Raw genomic sequence first — 20,322 nt, 5'->3', positions numbered from 1 at the left:
TTTCATTTTTTTTAATAATTATATTTTTAACATAATTTTTTTCTTCATGTAGAGATGATTTTGAATAATTTTTCGAATATAGGCAATTAAAGAATAAGAGGTATCTAAAAATATAGCTTTAAGTACAAGTCGATTGCTAATATAGTATTTCCTTTGTCATGGTTATGCTTTTTTTAGTGAGAGAGTTGCTTTATGTTCTCTCAAAGTAAATTAGTAAAGTGAGAGACTGCAGGTTTTTGTGTACACACTAGCTTTTTAAAAAAAATTATTAGTTATTTGGTGAAACTTACATAAATATATTTATGAAACTTACGTAAAGAGAATAGGATGGAACCAAAGGGACGTGAAAGGGTGTCCAATAAAACTGTTTCACCGGCACATTAAGCAGTAGATAAAATTTGAGAGGGTTTGAGCATGTGATATCTATATCCCAGATTACAAGATAGTCAGATATGCATTGATTGGTAGTTTCAATGACTGTATTTTGCTGTTAATACACCAACTCATAATGCTCTTTTGGTGTTGTCTTTGCAGCATGTGCTCTGCTATGTGGAGTGGATGTTCTCCTATCATTTTGGGATGTGGGGTGTTATATTGATTGGTGGGATGAAACAATGATCATTGATTCATTATGGTTAATTAATGTCTTTTAGTGCAAAAGTATTAAAGTACCACATGTAAAATAGCAATTACAGTGCTAATTAGAGAGGAAGAGTTTTCTAGCTACCAATTTTCATTATCTATCTGGTTGGATATTTTGTCTTATGCATTAAGAGAATTCTTGATTCAAGCAGTGATTTTTTTGGTCAGATTTTCAAAGGCCCATGCATACTGACTTGTTCATATACTGCTTTTTTTGTTCCATGTTATCAAAAAGCCGCCAACATGCCAGCCTGCAAATATTATATATGCCAAGAAAATTAGAACCAATAGTAAAAAATAATTTGATAATAGTGATCAAACAATATGTAACCTTAGATCCAATAGCAAAAAATAATTTGACAATAGTGATCAAATAAGATATAACCAGATATTGAATTCTCTTATGACATTTTTTGTATAGAATGGTATAAACTTTTCTAGTCATACTAATCTAGTATCCAAAAATAAATAAATAAAATCGGGGTTTGAATACCTAGTTCCTTTCGAAACACTTTCTAGTCATACTAAGGTGGTGCAGCAGGTACATGAGGAGGTGCAGCAAGTACGTGAAGTGGTGCAGCAGCATCGTTCATTTTAGGTGGTGGTCCAGACTTGTTGTCTGCATGGTTTTCATGCACTGTGTGTGATGGTTTAACAGTCCCCCTCAAGTCAAGTTGTAGTGAGTGTAGGCATAGATTTGAGCAGAGTTCTTGGAATCTCACAGCAAACAGAGGCTTTGTCAAAACATCTGCCACTTGATCCTTGCCTGAAATGAAGGCCACTCTGAGTGACTTGTTAAGAACACGATTTCTCACGAAATGAAAATCTATCTCCACGTGTTTTGTTCTTGCATGAAACACAGGGTTAGAAGACAAATACGTTGCTCCTAAGTTATCACAAAACAGAGTCGGTGCAGCAATGAGATGGGTGCCAAGGTCTTTACACAAATTTTGTACCCATATAACTCCAGCAGTAGCATTTGCTACTAATTTGAACTCCGCCTCAGTAGATGATCTTGCTATTGTAGGTTGCTTTTTGGATGACCAAGAGATCAAATTGGATCTAGAGAATAAATAGTAAGCACTTGTTGATTTTCTATCGTCCGAACAGCCAGCACAATTGGCATCCAAGAAAGTCGTGACGTTCATGGATGAAGATTTTGAGAACTATAAGCCGATATAAAATGTGTGTTTTAGATACCTCAGTATCCGTTTAACTGCTTGCCAGTGGGAACCCTTGGAGCATGCATATATTGGCATACCTTGCTTACTGCAAAGGCCAAATCTGGCCTTGTAAAAGAGAGATATTGAAGAGATCCTACAATGTTTTGATAGAGAGACGGGTCTTCAAACATGCTACCACAGTGCATGCTTAATTTTTCTGAACTGCCATTGGAATTTTTACTGGTTTGGCTAGTGTCATATTTGTCCTCTCAAGTAGATCAGCAATGTACTTTTTCTGGGTTAAGAGAATACCATTAGCATTATATGTTGCTTCAATGCCTAAAAAGAAATGGAGCTTGCCTAGATTGGTAATTGGAAAATATGTCCTTAGAGCTTGAAGCAATGCAGTAACACAAGTGTTGTTAGATCCAGTGACAAGCAAATCAACAACGTAAACTAAGACATAGAGGGCAGAGGCATTAGTAATTTTGACAAATAAAGATGAGTCTGCAGTAGAAATAGTGAACCCGAGTTCCACAAGCTTTTGGCTTAGGCGAGAATACCATGCCCTAGGTGATTGTTTAATCCATAAATCGCCTTTTTAAGCTTGCATACGTGTGATGGAAACTGAGGATGAGTGAAGCCTGAAGGTTGTGCCATGAACACGGTTTCAGAAAGCGAACCATGAAGAAAAACATTTTGAACATCATATTGTTGAACCGACCAACCATTTGTGACTGCAAGAGCTAGAACAAGTCGAATGGTTGTTACTTTCACAACTAGACTGAAAGTTTGATCATAATCAATGCTGGATTGCTGTAGAAAACCTTTTGCTACTAGACGAGCTTTTCGTCTTTCAATGGTGCCATCAACAAGCTTTTTCATTCTGAAAACCCATTTGCAGGATATAATGTTCTGAGCTTGAGAAGCTGGGACCAACAACCAGGTTTTATTTGCCAAGAGAGCATTAAATTCATTTGTCATGGCCTTACGCCAATCTAGAAACTTGTGTGCACTAGAGAAACAAGTTGGAGTATCAGGTATTTGGCATGAGGTGATGGTTGAGATGTTGGATTTTGGTGGTGGCCATCGAACAGTGCCGTCAGTAAACTGACGTGGGTGGGAGGAAGCAGTTTGTGATCGGATTAGTATTGACAATGAGGATGGTTGTTCTTTGGAAGCTTTATTTTGGGCGAGAGGAGGAAGACATGATGAAGATGAAACAGGTTGTGTTGGTGCTGGGCTGAGTAAAGATTGGGCTTGATTTTGTGTTTGATTTTGAGTTGGAGGAAAACACAATGAAGACAGGGGAGGTTGTATTGGTACTGGGCCGAGTAAAGATTGCTTTTGATTTGTTTGAGTCGGTTATAGGTAAAAAAGGGGAGAAGTATGTTGTTGGTCTCGGTAATGGGTTCAGAGTTGGTGTTTGATGGTTTTGAAAATGGGAAGGAAACCTCGTCGTATTTAATATCCTTGGAGATATAGATAAGTGTGGAAGGGATGTAGTAACAGATTGATCCATGGTGGGCAAGACTGATATCGAAATAGACACATTGAAGGGCCTGAAAATTAAATTAAATTTTGTTATAGGAGAGGCCAACAGGCCGAACCAAAGACATGAAGTAACTTAAAATCTGGTTCCTTTTTGTGAAGAATGAAGAATGGTGATGAAAATTTTAGTGAAGATGAAGGAAGCAGATTAATTAAGCGTACTACATGCTAGAAAGCATATGGCCAAAATGTTAAAGGGACAAATTCATGTGCAAGTAAGGCTAGTCCTGAGTCGACGATGTGTCTATGTTTTCTTTCGACGATACTGTTTTGAGTGTGTGTGTGAGGACATATAATTCGGTGCAAGATTCCAGAAGTGGAGAGAAACTCATTGAAGGACCTAAACTCCCCGCCCTAGTCTGTTTGGATTTGTTTAATTTTAGTTTGAAATTGAAACTCAACATAGGCTTTAAATTTAATAAAAGTAAGCAGAGCTTGAGATTTAGTTTGTAGAGAAAAAAGCCAAGTATATATTGAATAATCATCTACAAATGAAATGTAAAACCTAAAGCCATCCTCAGAAACGATGGTCCCCATAAGTCACTAAACACAAGCTGGAAAGGTGCAACAAATTTTGTTTTTCTAGTGGGTGCAGGAATCCTATGGTGCTTGGCCATTGCACAAGTATTACAAAAATGCGTAGAAGACATTTCATCAAAGGGTAAGCCATGTTGAAGAAGAACTTGACAAACAACCTTGAGAGAGGGGTGTCCACAGTGTGAGTGCCATAGAGGAATTGAGTTGCATGCATTGGAATATGCTTGAGGAGACGGGGTGGAGAAGGTGTAAAGGCCGTTATTTGATGTCCCTTGGAGAAGGGTTTTCCCTGTGTTGCAATCCTTTACATGAAAACGATAAAAAAAAATTCAAAATAAACATGATTGTCAGTGGAAAATTGTTGAACAGAAATAAGATTTTTGTTGAATGAAGGAACACGTAGCATTTTTGTTAAAAGAAATGAAGAAGAAGTTGAGGGAAAAAAAGCTGAACTAGTTTGTGTAATTGGAACAAACGACCCATCACCAACACGTAGTTGATATGTTCCTTGATATTCGGTGGAGTGCAGGTTGAGGTTAGCTAGCTCACTGGTTATGTGGTTGGTTGCCGCCATGTCAGGATACCAGGCACCATCTGTGGCATAAGAGGAGGCAGTGTAATGAGCAGAGGCAGGGGCAATGGTTGTGGCCAGCCTTATTGCATACTTGGCACACGAGACAAGTGTCAGTTAGAGACATAAAAGAACTGGTTTAAGGGATACCTGAGTGTGTAGAGAAGCCACGACCATGATTATTTGAACCTCGTCCCCCACAATTGCATGCAAAATTCTGATAGCCACATGCACCTCATTCACAATTAAAGGATGGACTGCGAGCAGAAAACTATACTAAAGGATTTAAGAAAATGGTGGCATTTGTGGCATGGTGTTGCAGCCTAGCTTCATGAGCTAGAAGATGTCCTAGAAGAGAGTCTATTGAGATTAGGTCTAGTCTTGTAGTTACTAAAGTTACTAGAGGATCATAGTCAAGACCAAGTCTTGCTAACAGGAAAGGAACAAACTCATTAGAGGGTAGGGGACGACCGGCAGCAGCCATTGTGTTGGCTAATGATTTTGCACGGCGATAGTAAACGGGGATAGAGTCATTGCCTTTCTTGAGTGAAGCAAGTTGGAGTTGGTTTTGAACAAGACGAGCTTGAAAGGAGGAAGCATAAGAGGACTCGAGTGATACCCAAACATCACGAGCAGTAGAAGAGCCAACTACTTGGGCAATGATAGATTCGGAGAGGGAAGATATTAAAGCCGACATAACCAACTGATCTTGCTGGAACCAGGTTTGATATTCTGGTTTGGGTGAAGAGTTGGGAAGAAGGGAGGGTGGAGCTGGGCAAAACCCATCAACGTATTTGAATAACCTTTGGCCATGGAGGTAGGGAACAAGTTGAACTTTTCATAAAAGATAGTTTTCTAGGTTTAATTTAACAGAGAGTATGTGGGAAAGGTTTGATAGAGGAAGGGATGAGAGGGATGAGGGAGAGGAAGAAGAAGAAGTTGTACCGGAGGAACTAAACATTTTGGATGATTAGTCCTTAGAAAGCTCTGATACCATGTTAAAACCTTTGGAGAGAATATTTTTTGTTTTGTATTTTACTTTCTCTCTATTTTTACAATGAGGCGTTGCCTCTCTATTTATATTACACATGCAGATGGTATAAAATGTAAATGTTCTGTGTGAGAATTTACAGCTATTGCAAAGGCTATAACAAATGATTGGTTGAGAGAATTCTGGTTGGTGGAGTGCTTTTGGTGCTTGTCATTGAGCGCAACAGAGTGGTAGTGGCAAAAGTTGCATTGCAACATGATTGTACACTTTGTGTTGCATGACTTACACGTGGTATGTGAGGTGGTGCAGTAGGTACATGAGAAGGTGCAGCAGGTACGTGAAGTGGTGCAGCAGCAGCATTCATTTTAGGTGGTGGTCCAAACTTGTTGTCTGCATGGCTTTCATGCACTGCGTGTGATGGTTTAACAAGAGCAAACGAGTCTGGATCTTGGGGTAATCAATTAGGTTAATTTCTGAAATTTTTGGGCCCAAGCGTGGTTAATAAATGGTCTTAACAAAAGGTCTTATCGAATAATAATTTAGCCTATCACCAATTAAATAGGCTGGCTTGGTCCCTAAATATTAAAAGGACTTTTGTCCAATTATTGGAAAAAAAAAAATCTTATAATTTATCGTAATGATTTATGGACCAGTAGTCTTTCCAAAATCTCTAGACTAATTTAATTTGGGCTTTTATGAGTGTGGATCCATTGATGTACTCTAAAATCATCAACTACATCGTAACAATTTTAATAATAAAAATTTTCAGCCTATGACCTATTCATACTTGTTAAATTTCAAATGACTTTCCATAAGTATTAACCTCAATAAATTAATACTTTGAGGGCTTGAGCTTGGGTGTTACTAGGGGTGAAAATCGACGTCGTCAGCGCGGTTTTTGGGCAAAATCGACTCTAAAAAATTGGGAGAGCAACCGACCATAACCAGTCAATGGAGAGGAAGAAACCGATCGAAGCGATTCTCTAGTAGTTCTCGGTCGGTGTCGGTTCCCCTAGTGGTGAGATTCTACTGAGAGAGATAGAGAGTTACATATGAGAGAGAGAGAGAGAGAGAGAGAGAGAGAGAGAGAGAGAGAGTTGCAGAGGAGATTGGGAAATGGAAGAAAGTTGGGGAAGAAGAAGACCCCATACCGAAACGGCGTCGTTCTAGACAATTTTTTTTTTCTTACGTCTTTAATAGAAATGACGCCGTTTGGTTTCGGGAAATGGAAAAAGGTTAGGGAAGAAGAAAACCCCATACCAAAACGGCGTCGTTTTAGACAATTTTTTTTTCCTTATGTCTTTAATAAAACAATGCCGTTTGGTTTAATATCAAACAACGTCGTTTCTATTATCTATCGTATACTTATAAATATATAACAACGTCATTCCATTTAAACTTAAGTGGAACAGCGTCGTTTTAATTAGTGAATATTGAAAAAAATAAGTTTTATTATATCGGTCGGTTCAACAGTCCAGCCTAGCCTCAAACTAGAACAGAACTGCTGAACATCGGTTCCTGTAATATTCACCGCACGCCAACCGGTTATCCATCGGTTCCGGCTGGTTCCTGATGGGGCCGACCGGTTTGCGTCGGCGGTGGCCGGTTGCGTCAGTTTCTGTACAGCCCTAGGTGTTACACGACTGTTCTCCTTTTTGCTCATATAGAAAAGAATAAAAGATATGATCTTCCTATTAATATTAGTGCATATGGTGAGAAATTATCTCGATCCCATTGTTCAAGGTGAGTGATCAAAATGAAGAAGATTATTCCCTTATGCGAGCTAGGGCGAATGATCTCCACCCCTCTCTCTTGCTCCTCTCCAATTTACTGTGGGGGAAGATATTGCAATGCCTGCAATAGATTTTTTTTTTTTTTTTTTTTAAATATCTGTTGAGGGTCTATTTTCGATTTTTATTGTTTTGGGATTTGTTTGTGAAATTAATTGTGTGACAAAACGATGGATTATATATAATCTCTAAATCTCGTGCCAAAATGCTTTATCAGTTCAAAACCGAACATGAATTGGGTTGATTCGGCTTTCATTAATTAATTTTATGTCCGGACCATAAGTAATTATTTCATTTGGAAAAGGATTGAATTCTTCAGAATTTAACGTTACAGGCATATTGTGAAAGCATTTTAGGGTCCACACGTCATTACATTTACATTCATCGTAATCATCAAAAGCTTTACAGTTTTGATGCATTTTTCTTCGCTTCTCCAAATGTCAGCCGTGGAAAAGTGGAATGTTATAACTTGAACACGAAAGCTAAAGACAGGTTTTGAGCCATTTAATTGTCAACAAGAGAAATCATTACATTTTTGTTTCGACAGGTCCGAACTGACAACAACTTAGGAGCAAACCAATTTAGATACAAATTCTTCAATGTTTTTGTCAGAACTTCCACCTTTGTCAACTGCCTCTTTTGCTAATTTCCTCCATTTTAAGGCATTTTCCTTTATCTCTTTTCCTCTCCGCCCCTCCATTATTTCCCTTATGCAATGCTCTGCTGCTTCTCGCCTAACTATCCCTTTCTCATCAACTGGCGCTTTAAGTCCCATCTTCCAAAAATCCGAAATATACTTTGCATTCGTGCTTTGGTCTGTCCGTTGTGGTATTGCCACCATGGGAACACCCAAGCTCAGGGCCTCCAACGTTGAGTTCCACCCACAGTGTGTCACAAAGCAACCCACTGCCTCGTGTGCTAAGACCTCCAACTGAGGACACCATTCAACCACTAATGCCTTCTCCGACGTCTCCTCCACAAAGTTTTTGGGGAGCTTTACCTCTTCTGAGGCCTTGACCACCCACAAGAAATAGTTGTTGCTCATCCTCAAACCACAAGCTAGTTCGTGCAATTGCTCAGCTTCTAGAACGATCAAACTCCCGAAAGAAACATAAACAACAGACCCTTTGGGACGATCATTTAGCCATTTCAGGCAAGAATCGGTGTTTGGTTTGAAAATTCTGAAACCATAGTCTTCGTTACCTTCAAGCCGCTTGTCTAAGAACATTGATGGAATAGTTGGCCCCACTGTCCTCAATGACATTATCTTTGACATCCAATAATCCACCGCCTGCAAAGATATTTAGAAACCGATCAAATATTGCAAGCCTAAAAATCGGTCAAATCCTAATAAAAAACAATATATTTTAACTTCTATATTCCTTTCCTTTCCTCTCACAAGAAAAGAAAAGAGAGAAAAAGAAAGAAGAAAATAAAAGATCATCATTGAAAGGCAAGAAAAACATAACAAAGAGTTCAGGAAACTAAATAGTGCACAAGCTCCAGTTAACATGCTTACCTCTTCCTCCAGCTCATAAAACGTGTTGCAAAGGACCCAATCAGCTTTGTGAACACTGGAGAATTGCTCCAAAACCATGTCAAAGAAAGCTGGGTAGGATCCCAAGTTATAAATGAAGGACGGCATGTCCTGAGGTTCAAGAGGTGGCAAACCAGGAAGCAAAACTTCCGGCTCCGAGAGAGGGAGTTTCAGCACTCCTTTGTGGACATGGTGGTATATAATATCAACAGCACAGGATTGAGTGAAAAACGCAGCCCCAAATAACCCGTACTTTTTGGCTATGTCTAGAGCCCAAGACAAGAAAGCATCGTAAACAATACAGTTAACAGGGCAGCCTGAGCTAGAAAGTTTCTCGAGGAGCTGCGTCAGAGTCTGCGACCCCACTCGACGAAAGCGCTCAAAATAGGACTGGATGTTCTCTGCCTGCGCTATCCCTCCTTCGTCATAGCCGTCGGAGATGGTCTCGAGTGCAATGGGGCTGGCTTCTTTATGCATGTTCTTGGAGATGAAGTGGGTGGTAACAAGTGTAACTTTTACCGATCCTTTGTGCTCCAAACGCTTGGAGAATTCGAGCAAGGGATTAATGTGTCCTTGAGCTGGATAGGCTAAGACTAAACAATGAGCTCTGCACGCACTCGTTTCCATTTTTGCAGCCACGTACGGCTTCCAAATCTCTATCTCACATGCGCTCTCTCTCTGTCTCTGTCTCTGTCTCTCTCTCTCTCTGTGGGTGTGTTGGTGTTTATTTGCCAGTGATAAATATGAGCGTGATGTGCACAATTTTTATAGGAAATTTTGCGGTGATTGCGAGGTCTATGTCAACAGGTTTTTTACAATTACTTCGCAATTCATTTTATAATCAAATCACGGTTCTCTGTAGAGAAGTGTCTCTCTCTCATTTCCTCCCTTTCTCCTGATCAAGTCAGTTCTCTCTCCCTGTTGCTTCTTTTTCCCGCGATAGCTGGTCTCTCTCGTCCATGATTTTAAATAAATTAAATAAAATATTATTGAGGATAATGTAACTCTACAATATATTTTATAATAAATATTATAAAATAAAAATATTTTATAAATTAGTTTAAAAAAATATCTTTATTTTATAACGTTTTATAAAATATGTTGTGAAAAGTGATAGATATATATTATATATATATATCATTTTCAATCCGAAATCATGGCTTCAAAAAGACAAAACTATCAATAATAATAATAATAATAATAATAAATTGTGGCCCTATGGGAGCGGGGGAGAAACTAGAAAGAAGAAGCAAACAGGATGACCACAAAAACCAGTCACGTGTATTAGCACAGAAGAATGATAGGCTGCGTGTATTTCAAATGAGAGTTGTACGGAACGGCTCCGGTTAACCAGCCCCGCGGCGCACAACGAGTAGTGGTTTAGATTCTGAGTTAAAATGGGATTGAGATAATTTATAAATAATAAATAAAAATTAAATTATTTATTATATTTTATATAAAAATTTAAGAAAATTATTTTAAAATTTAAAAAAATTGAATTATTTATTATATTTTATATAAAAATTTAAAAAATTTATAATGATGAATTGATGTAAATTTTAAAAGCAGATGAGGCCTGTGGCTTTCTTTTTTCTTCTTTCTTCTTACTGTTGTACTCATTTTATTTTATTTTTGTTTTAATTTTTTTAAAAAATTAAAATGCCTTTAAAATAAATTAAAAATAAAATAAAATCTGTATTTCAATCAAATTTTCCTCTCTTCTTCCAATTTTCTCCCTTTTCGGTTTGGTATGAGGCCATAAAGAATTTTCTGCCATCGTGAACGTAATGATTCTGTCTTGGGAAAAATTAATGATGCACATCACTGCTTATAAATTCCATATTAGTACTAATGAATACAAGTATTCATAAATCAGAATATGATGGAACATATTTTACTTTATAGTTATTCAACACGGAGACAAATACTCATGCTTTGTTGAAATTTAAAATTTATTTTTATTAGTCTTGATTTTTTATTTATTTTTATTAGTACAGTTGATTTTTCACCTTTCTTTATTCTTGTATTTTCTTCTTTCAAAAAAAATATTACTCACATTATCATCATGGGCCACGTTAGTCTTGGCCTTGCCCCTCTATTGATTTTGACTAATTTATTTATTCAGGAACCTAGCTATAAATGAAGGAAAATAAGAAACTCGATGAATCTGGAAAAAAATATAATCGCCCCAATTTCACAAGTTAATGCCATAATAAAATCTTATGAAAAATGATAATATGCCCACCAAATATGTCTATTCATATTTTTTAATAGTTAAGGAAGTGAATATTAATAAGTTAATAATTTTTTAATTTTTTTTAATAGTTAAGGATGTTTAAAAAATTATTAAAGAAAATTAATAAAAAAACTCATTTATACTAGTGTGCATATTTAGTAGTCACTCTAACATTGTCCAAATTTTATTCCATTATCCAAGTTTAATTGTACCATAAAAAATAAGAGAATTACACCAAAATACAAGCCATTTTAAAGACAGAGAATTATAGCAGTAGTTTGGATTTAGAGATGAGTTGAAATAGATTGAAATGGTTTGTGAATAGTAAAATAAAAATTAAATTATTTATTATATTTTTTGTAAAAATTTGAAAAAATTGTTTTGAGATTTAAAAAAGTTGAATTGTTTATTGTATTTTATGTAAAAATTTGAGAAAATTGTAATGATGAGATAAAATGAATTGAGATAGATTTTGAATACAAACGAAACCCAAAATGAGCAAAGTTTTTTTATTCTAAAGCAGTTATTTTTTATTTATTTAAAAATTTAAAAAATAAACATGTTTTACACTATCAGAGAAAGAAAAAAAAGACATCTCATGGTGCGCCACGGGGCTAATTTACCTGGGCCGTTCCCTAGACTTCTTCATTTCAAATAGAGTCATGCTGCCACCAGCAATCACAGCTGGGCGCCGCTAGCACAAATTTATATTTTTTTAAAAATATTTTTTTAATAATAGTGTACATATTTTTTTACTTATCAAAAAAAAATGCACACTAATATAAATAATTTTTTTTCTTCTAATCATTTTTTAAGCATACTTAATTATTGATTAAGAAAAAAATACTTATATTAATAATGACTTTCTTAATTATTAACAAAAAATAATATATATATATATATGAATAAACACATATGATTGACATATTTGATATTTTCATTTTCCTTTAGCATAAGTCCCTCTCTTGTGCACAGCTTTGTGTCCCATAGGAACAAGACCGCCAAGGAAGGAGATCAGGCTTTTTGTTGCTACATATGATATATAAATATATGAGTTTTGTTATTCATCATTATACACATTACACACTATTTATCATATTTATTTTATTTTTATTTTTTATTTTATTCTTCTTAAACTAATTAAATTTATTTACTTATCATTCATATATTATACATTTAGTAAGGAAAAAATAAAAAAGTTAAAAAAAAGTATGTTATGTATTGTGAGAATAACAAGTAAAATTTTTCTTAATAGATGTATATAAAATCTTTGTCCACTGAGAGTGATCACAATGAAAGCCATCGATTTATTATTATTATTATTATTAATTTAACGAAGTATTTTTTAATAAATTTATATTTAATTTTTAAAAAATATTAAAAAGAGTTAAAAAAATATTTTAAAAAAAAATTATACATTCGACAGTCAAGAGTGGTGGGCAGAATCTCTGACATGTAATAACCAGAAGGGAGCCCCATTTCGTAAAGTGAAACAAGTTGGTTCTCAAGCACCGACAGATCGGCACAGCCTGGTAGTCAACAGTAATATGAAAAATTTTCTATTTTTATACATCACATATAATTTTTATTTTTATTTTTTTCCCTTATTAAATATGTAATATAAAAATAATAAATAAAAAAAATTTAATAAATTTAAAAATAAATAAAATAAAAAATAAATAAATATAAATATAAGTTATTATTAGAAGCATCTATTTTATACACATGATGTGACATCATCTAGATCACACATCTTTCCAAATGAGTGTTAGGAATACTTAATTAGAAACAGCCATGCAGTGAGTACAAAATGTACATTACTATAATAACTTCTCTCTAGCATTACTCATAAAAAATATATAAATTTAAAAAAATAAAAAAATGTGGTGTGTGATGTCTGATGTGATGAGTAGCAAAACTTGACTAATAAACAACTGAATAATTATACTTATTATCTTCACATACTATACATTTTATTTATTTTAATTTTTTTTTCTTATAACAAGTAAGTGATGTATGAATAATAAGTAGAACAATTTAATTAATTTAATAAAAATAAAATAATAAATAATTTAAAATATATAAAATATATGATGTGAGATAATAAACAGTATCTCTATCAAGAACGCACGTTTAGATTACAGAAGCATAGGAAAAAAAATACAGCGGTGTGGGATATGGGAGGAAGTCCGAATAGAATTCTTCCCCATAAAGTTATTTATTTTTTATATTTTTTTATATTCTTAAACAATTAAAAAAATTTACATTATTATTAAAAAAATACTTCTTTAATCACTAGATAAAAATAAAATAAAATCGAAAAAACATATCGAAACCACCTCACAATCATTTTTCAAACTAAAATATTGAACTGGGAAATGCTACCAGTCAATTCCCATGAGTAACAGTCATTACTCGTGAGCCAGCGACTGGACTAATGAATAATATAACTTTCCCGGGCTGAATTTCAAATTTTCCTCAAAAGATTAGTCTTGTTTATTTTCATAATTATTCTCATCTCATCTTATTTTATTTAATTATTATAATTTTTCTAAATTCTTATACAAAATAAAATAAACAATTCAACTTTTTAAATTTCAAAATAAAAATAAGATTAAAAAATATATTCTAATAATATTTTTAATTTTTAACTTTTATCTCAATTCATCTTATTTTATTTCATCTCATCTATAAAAACAAACAAGATTAAGTAGATTTCATTATAAAAAATATTTTTTTGTAGTTTTAGTAAAACTCACTTTTTTATAGGAGAAATTTACATTAAACTTGCATATTTGAGAAATTTTTGTCATGATACTCTTTTCTCAAAAAGAAATGATATTTGCAGTCATAAAATACGTAAGCACCACACACTCCTTTTAAAAAAAGTGAGAAAATATAGAGTCCATATGAAAAAAATTAATTTTTTAAAGATAGACCTCACTCTTTTTCAAAAGGAATGCGCGATGCTTGCACAATCAATAATTGTATCTAGTATTACTCTATCTCTCACTTCCATTATATAAGCTGCTATAAGAGCATCCTCATTGGTTTGGCCAAATTCATCTTTAAAATTTAGTCAATATCACACTTTTTTACATTTACCTATTCTATTTAAATTCAACCTCCACATTGAATTATCCATTCACTCTCTATATAATAATAAAATATTATTAATTTAATAAATTTTTTATTTAATTTATTTTTATCACATTTGGTATCTCTACCAATTAAATGTTAATAATAATTATATTGTAATTAAATTAATATTAAAAAATCATATTTTCAAAAGTTATTTAATGCTAATAACAAAAAATATTTGATTAAACTCATTTAAAATTATATCTAAATTTCTTAATTACAAACCAAATAGTATTTTTACTTGAAGTGAGAAACTAATATTTTAATATTTGTTTGGAGTGAGAAATTAGTATTTTAATATTTGATGAATAATTGTGATTCTTCATATTTGGCCAACCACTGTAGCAAAAGTCTAAATTATTTTAGATTTGTCCAATTCAATATGTGATGTTTTTGACATCAATTATGTAAATTTTAACCAACCTCCTCATTTGGCCAAACTAATGAGAATGTTCTAATTATACGAATGGGTGCTGCTACCGTCCAACTTTGACCGTTAGGTTTGTCTTTAGTATAAATTATACTTTTTTTTATTTTCTTTTAAATATTTTTTAAAAATCTTTATATTTGTTAAAAAAAAAACTCAATATACTAATATATTTCTCTAATCATTATGTAAAAAAAATTAAAAAGAAAATTACATGAATGGTCAAATTGATGGGGCAAACTCAAGTCTCATGGTATCATTTCCCTTATGTGGAACTGTAAATTGTGTTTTGTGGGAAAATTACATTCTTGTCCTTGAGTTTGTGTTTGATGATAAAAAAAATTATCCTTGAGGTTTGTGTTTGATGAGCAAAGATAAACTACTTTTTTCCACGAGATTTGTGTTTATTGAGCAAAATTATCTCTTTGTCCTCGAGGTTTGTGTTTGATTGGCTACCTTTTTGTCCATTCCAAGGTATTTTTTATTTGGTAGCAAAAATTATCAAGATTTTCATTTAGACTATTAGTGCCTCTTTTTCTTATTATTTATTTTGCCCTAATTGAATTGTATTGTCTTTTAAATAAAAATACATTTTCACCCATGATATTTCTTTTGAAAAATTTTAGGTAAATTTGCTCATCCCCTATGCTATGACATGCTTAGTATTAGGTTTATGTGCGATTGGTTTTAGAAATAACACTATATAGTATGAGTTATTTAGAAATAAAATCATCTAATAATTTTTCCGTTCATTAATATTTTCAAAAACATAGTTCAATCATAAGGGTTAGCGTATTAATTACTAAAGAATGTCAAACTAATGTCTTATTCTTGTGTCTTTCTATTTTACATTTTCTTCAAAACATTTAACTTTAAGATCATATTTATATATACAAACAATGTAGACCTAGGCGTGAGAATTGCAGTAAAAGAAAACTATACGAGTTGGGAAGATCAATTTTATAAACAAAATAAATTTCATCTCCGTAAAACAAATTAAGTATCTTCTTGATAGCCTGATCATGCATGAAACAAATACATGTCCGCAGCTAACAAATACTAAACTTTACAATGGACGTATATATATGCCTCTTGACTTGACTTGTTCATAAACCATGTTTTGATTCACATATCTATCTTTAGTTTGCTACATTTGCTACAACCGATTTAATAATTATTTTTTATACTTGACAAAACTCTAAAACATTTTTGCATTATTTAATTCATTATCATATTAATAATTATTATTTTTTCTTAATGATTCTCAGCCTTAATGGTTAGTTCTAATTGATAAGTATTTTAAAATTTATATTTTTCATATAAAAAAATGTAGCAACACTTTCACCTAGACATACGTGCATTGCACAGTTTGACCAACACATTACACAAGAATTTAGCTCTTGCTGATCATTGAGTAAGGCCAGTCTGACTGACATATTGCTCGAAAATTCCAAGCATAACAAAAAAATAAACTTTGTTCAAGATCATCAACCAAGTTCTATCTGACGGACACATTACTTTGTAATTATGAGCATTGCAAGAAAAATAAACCCTGTTTAGGATAACCAAGCAAAACCATTCCTACTAATACATTGCTCGGTAGTTCTGAATATAGCAAGAAAATAACTTTGGTTCGGATCATCAAGCAAGTCCAATCGGATGGATACACTAGTTAGTAATATCGATGCAAATATGTGTGTGGACAGGTGTATGTGCGTACGTACGTACGTACTATGTATGTATATTCTTTAGGCGGTACCACTAATGGCCTTTCCTGGGTTTTTTGATGGATTTAGATGTCTAAATCAATACAACTTTAAAGCAACATATTCATTTATTTTGGATAGAACTTATACACACACACACATATACCATGCAGTTAGTTTAGCATTTAGCCTTCAGACATACAGTAATTTGGTAACAAAATCATCAATCACAAACAGCAATCCTCAAAATGTCCCAGTCGCTGCCGCCGCAGCCACCATAAAAGCACATATAAATCAAAGCCACTAGTTGCGCGCTACAACATAGACCATACATTGATAAGGCAAAAATACCAAGAAAATTCGTGAATTTAATAAATCTCCAAAGAGCATGTCCCACTAATGTAATTCTCAATATGGAAGAACCTGTAAATCAAAATAAAGCTACAGTTAATAAGTTAAATACCATGCAAGACTAAAAAAAAAATGACACAAAACACAAATTGAAAGCTTACACAAATGTATTATTGTTATTTCTTTGTGTGTGTGTGTGTGTGTGTGTGTGGGGTGGGGAGGGGGGGGGGGGGGGGGGGGGGGGGGGGGGGGGGGTTGGGTTCTAGAGCTGTAAATAATACATTACGACGGTATGTAGTACAAATTTTCTTTTAAACATGACCTGAAAACAGAAAATAAAATAATGATTGAGGGGCATTCATCCCTATACCTATTCCTTACCTTATCATTTGCTGTCCTTAATTTACTTCGCGAGCAACAATAAGTTCATCCATGCCATCAGCATCACCAGTGTCGGAAGGCATTAGCATCTCATCTTCAATTGTGAAATTGTATCGCTCGCCAATAGCTCCTAGAAGCTGGTACACTTCAAACATAGAAGGCCTCTCCTTTGGATTTGATGCTACACAATTACATGCAACCTTAAGAAACTGAAAAGTCTCACCATCCACGCCTGTCCCAACCAAGGATTTATCAATGGCATCATGAAGTTGAGAGTTGCTCGACAGCTGTGTAATCCATTCTACCAAATTTCCTTTAAAGTCCTCAGGTGCTTTCGCAACATGTGTTGGTCTCTCACCAGTTACCAACTCAAGAAGTACAGTTCCGAAGCTGTAAACATCACCCTTTGGTGTGGCCACCAGCGTTCGTGCATACTCAGGAGCGACATAACCAATATCTCCAAATTCCCCATTCACAAAAGTACTCAAATGTGTATCAATCGGATTCATGAGCCTAGCCAGGCCAAAATCAGATATTTTTGGCTCAAAATCCACATCGAGTAAGATGCATTTGGAACTTATGTTTCGGTGGAGAATACGGGGAATGCAGTTATGATGGAGCCATGCTAGTCCTCTGGCTGCCCCTATCCCAATTTTTAGCCTCAAAGGCCATGGCATAAGCTTGCCACCATCATCCACAAGATGCAGCTGATCATGAAGGGTACCGTTAGGCATGTGCTTATAAACCAAAAGCCTCTCTTTCTTAGCCAGGCAGAACCCTAAAAGAGGAAGCAAGTTTTGGTGTTTTACACTCCCAAGAGTAGCCATTTCGGACATAAATTCTTTCTCAGAGTGTTGAGATTCCTGCAACCTCTTGACCATAAGTGAAGAGCCATCATCAAGGACTGCTTTGTACATGGTTCCTGTTCTTCCCAACCCAATGATATTATCTTTGGTAAAGTTGCTAGTAGCCTTCATGAGATCATTGAATTTCATTTTTGAAACTGACTTTTCAAACATGGATACCTGAATAAAAGCAAATTGGTTTTCATTACAAATACAATAGTGCTTGAAAGAGTAATACAGAAACACAGTGAAAAATGTGAATATATCTATATACACATGCATCTTTTTATCCACAGAGAGAGAGGCGAAAAAAGAAAATAAAGATGAATAAAACTCTCTTCACCATTAAGCAATATGCATAAAAAAAGGTCCATTAAGTTAGCTTGCCTTGATGCCTTTTGCTCCCTTTAAAACCTTTGCCCATTTGTTTCCTTCAGGGTCATCTTCCTTCTTCTTCACGGACACCCTGCGCATAAAGAAGAACATACCGATACTCACACCCAAGGCTGAAACAGTCACCCCACCAACTGCTGCTGCCACAATAAGTGCAGTGTGAGACTTCTTCAAAGCTGGCTGGCAAGGATCCAAAGGAACCCCACATAGTCCTAGATTATTTGCATAATTGGATGCTGGAAATGTAACATTATTAAATTGGGGGACTGGCCCTGTCAAAAGATTGTTCGCCACACTAAATTGTTTAATCCGAGAAAGCAGACTAAATTCTGCAGGAATCTGACCAGTGAACCTGTTATGGTCAAGTTTAAGGACATTCAAATAAGAACAGTTCGCGAGGCTCGCCGGGATATCCCCTGAGAGATTGTTAGACGAGAGCTCAAGAGATGTCACAAACTCTAGAATTTTGGGCATATCTTGTGGAATATTTCCAAATAGTTTGTTGCTAGAAAGATCTAAGCCTGTTAAGCTCGAGCAATTCATAATGCCCCTGGGAAACGGTCCCTTGAGCCCCATATCTGAAAGCCGAATATTCAAAACCCTGTTCTCATCAGGGTGCCAACAATCGACCCCCGTAAATTTACAGATGGAGCCTTCAGTATTGTTGCCAAAAATCCATGAAGAGCTCAAGTAATTATAAGGATCTTCAAGTGAAGCCTTTATACTTTGTAAACAATAAATATCAGTCGCGGTGCCGTAGCTCAAACTACAACTAAGCAGCAGCCCGAGAGAAACACCGATAAGGACAGTAAGAGGTCGGCAATTCAGAACCATTTTCATCAAGATTCCCGACAAAGCAAAGAGGAGGTACAGATTGGAAAAAAAAATGACTCGGAGATTACTTTCTAACAACCAAGTGCTCAAAATACTGAACCCGCAACACCATAGCCATCATAACATCATATCCTGAGACAAAATTCAAGACAAACAGAAGAACTAAAAACCCAATTCAGCTTTACATATTCACATAATTGTAATAAATCCAAAAACTTACTTTATCCAATTGCGTTGACTTCGCAAAGACCGCGCTCAAGAGGGAAAAAAACACAACTGAAAAATCTAAGTTAAAGGAAAATTATTGAGATGATTCGAAACCAACCTGAGATTGGAATTTCAGAAGCCGTAACTCTGAAAGGTGGAGGAAACCCACAAAAGGGTTCTTGAAACAACAACGAAACATCATTCTCTCCTCAAGGATACGGTTTGAATATTCAAAACCTGTATTAGAGCGTAAAATTTAAAAGGAAAAAGGAAAAAAAAAAAAGGATCATCCTTGAATTCGATGAAGCTAATGTGAACTGGGCTAGTTTTGGTAAAGAAAATTGGAAGCTGGGTTTGCAGGAATAGAGGGGGGGAGGAGGGGGATAGAGGTTCGTCGGGTCAATGAAGGAAGTCCTTGGGCCACTTTGTCAAATCTCCGAGAAGACTTCTCAGTGCTTGACTCGTCGTTTGCTGACAATAAAGAAAGCACTCCAACGGCAACGAATGAGACGAAACGAAACGAAACAAAACAATTATATACAGAAAAACCCAAAAAAATAAAAAATCAAATATCTAAAAGGGCAGGGTTATTATTATTATTTATTTACGGCAAAAAATCTTCAAACTCTCCTTTGAATATTTTTTGTTTTAGCAGGAAAAATATTTGTTAATTTGTTCGTTGTCTTTAACTGTCTGTTCTCTTCTCGCAACCATGGATACTAGGAAACAACAAGAGTCCAAAATAACGTTTCTGCTGTGAATGGATTCAACAATTGTGTCATGTTTTGGCAATAAGAAATTTTGGGAACTTTTGAAAATAATTTTAAAAATACATATTATTGAGTTCCTTCAAAGTGAAAGGGAAAAATGAGATTTTTTTTAGGTAAAATTATTATTTTTCTATGTTTTGCATGGAAGTTGAGAAAATTAATAGTATATTTTGAAAATTAACATGCTAAATTCAACGATTCATGAGACTTGAGAGGAATCAAATGAATTAAGTACACAGACAAAAAGTC

General features: G+C 34.6%; 2 protein-coding genes across 3 annotated transcripts; both read right to left on the bottom strand.

Moving 5' to 3' along the window:
* Positions 1 to 7,723: 7,723 nt before the first annotated feature.
* On the bottom strand, positions 7,724 to 9,540 carry LOC121239216 (UDP-glycosyltransferase 74F2-like). The gene is made up of 2 exons (XM_041136380.1): positions 8,765 to 9,540; positions 7,724 to 8,536 (listed from the first exon to the last, which is right to left on the bottom strand). Exons 1-2 carry the CDS (start codon positions 9,407 to 9,409, stop codon positions 7,811 to 7,813), a joined length of 1,371 nt encoding a protein of 456 aa, XP_040992314.1. The 5' UTR covers positions 9,410 to 9,540; the 3' UTR covers positions 7,724 to 7,810.
* Positions 9,541 to 16,465: 6,925 nt separating this feature from the next.
* On the bottom strand, positions 16,466 to 19,805 carry LOC121239327 (probably inactive leucine-rich repeat receptor-like protein kinase At5g48380). Of its 2 annotated transcripts, none has more exons than XM_041136551.1 (4): positions 19,422 to 19,805; positions 18,257 to 19,258; positions 17,025 to 18,049; positions 16,466 to 16,715 (listed from the first exon to the last, which is right to left on the bottom strand). In XM_041136551.1, exons 2-3 carry the CDS (start codon positions 19,100 to 19,102, stop codon positions 17,042 to 17,044), a joined length of 1,854 nt encoding a protein of 617 aa, XP_040992485.1. In that variant the 5' UTR covers positions 19,103 to 19,258; positions 19,422 to 19,805; the 3' UTR covers positions 16,466 to 16,715; positions 17,025 to 17,041. The 2 variants fall into 2 exon arrangements, with proteins under 2 accessions (XP_040992485.1, XP_040992484.1); XM_041136550.1 differs by having other exon boundaries at positions 18,257 to 19,228.
* Between the last annotated feature and the right edge of the window lie 517 nt (positions 19,806 to 20,322).

The sequence above is a fragment of the Juglans microcarpa x Juglans regia genome, chromosome 7D, assembly GCF_004785595.1.
Source record: "Juglans microcarpa x Juglans regia isolate MS1-56 chromosome 7D, Jm3101_v1.0, whole genome shotgun sequence".
Classification (NCBI taxonomy): domain Eukaryota; kingdom Viridiplantae; phylum Streptophyta; class Magnoliopsida; order Fagales; family Juglandaceae; genus Juglans; species Juglans microcarpa x Juglans regia.
Note: the sequence above shows the minus strand (reverse complement) of the source record. Positions and strands in the feature narration are given on the sequence as shown.

Bases quoted from the DNA above. Each gene is read 5' to 3' on its own strand.
- LOC121239216 (XM_041136380.1), bottom strand. From the start codon at position 9,409: ATGGAAACGAGTGCGTGCAGAGCTCATTGTTTAGTCTTAGCCTATCCA. The intron at 8,537-8,764 runs GTAAGCATGTTA...ATATCTTTGCAG, and splicing joins TTTATGAGCTGGAGGAAGAG to GCGGTGGATTATTGGATGTC.
- LOC121239327 (XM_041136551.1), bottom strand. From the start codon at position 19,102: ATGAAAATGGTTCTGAATTGCCGACCTCTTACTGTCCTTATCGGTGTT. The intron at 18,050-18,256 runs GCAAGCTAACTT...GCTTTTATTCAG, and splicing joins AGGGAGCAAAAGGCATCAAG to GTATCCATGTTTGAAAAGTC.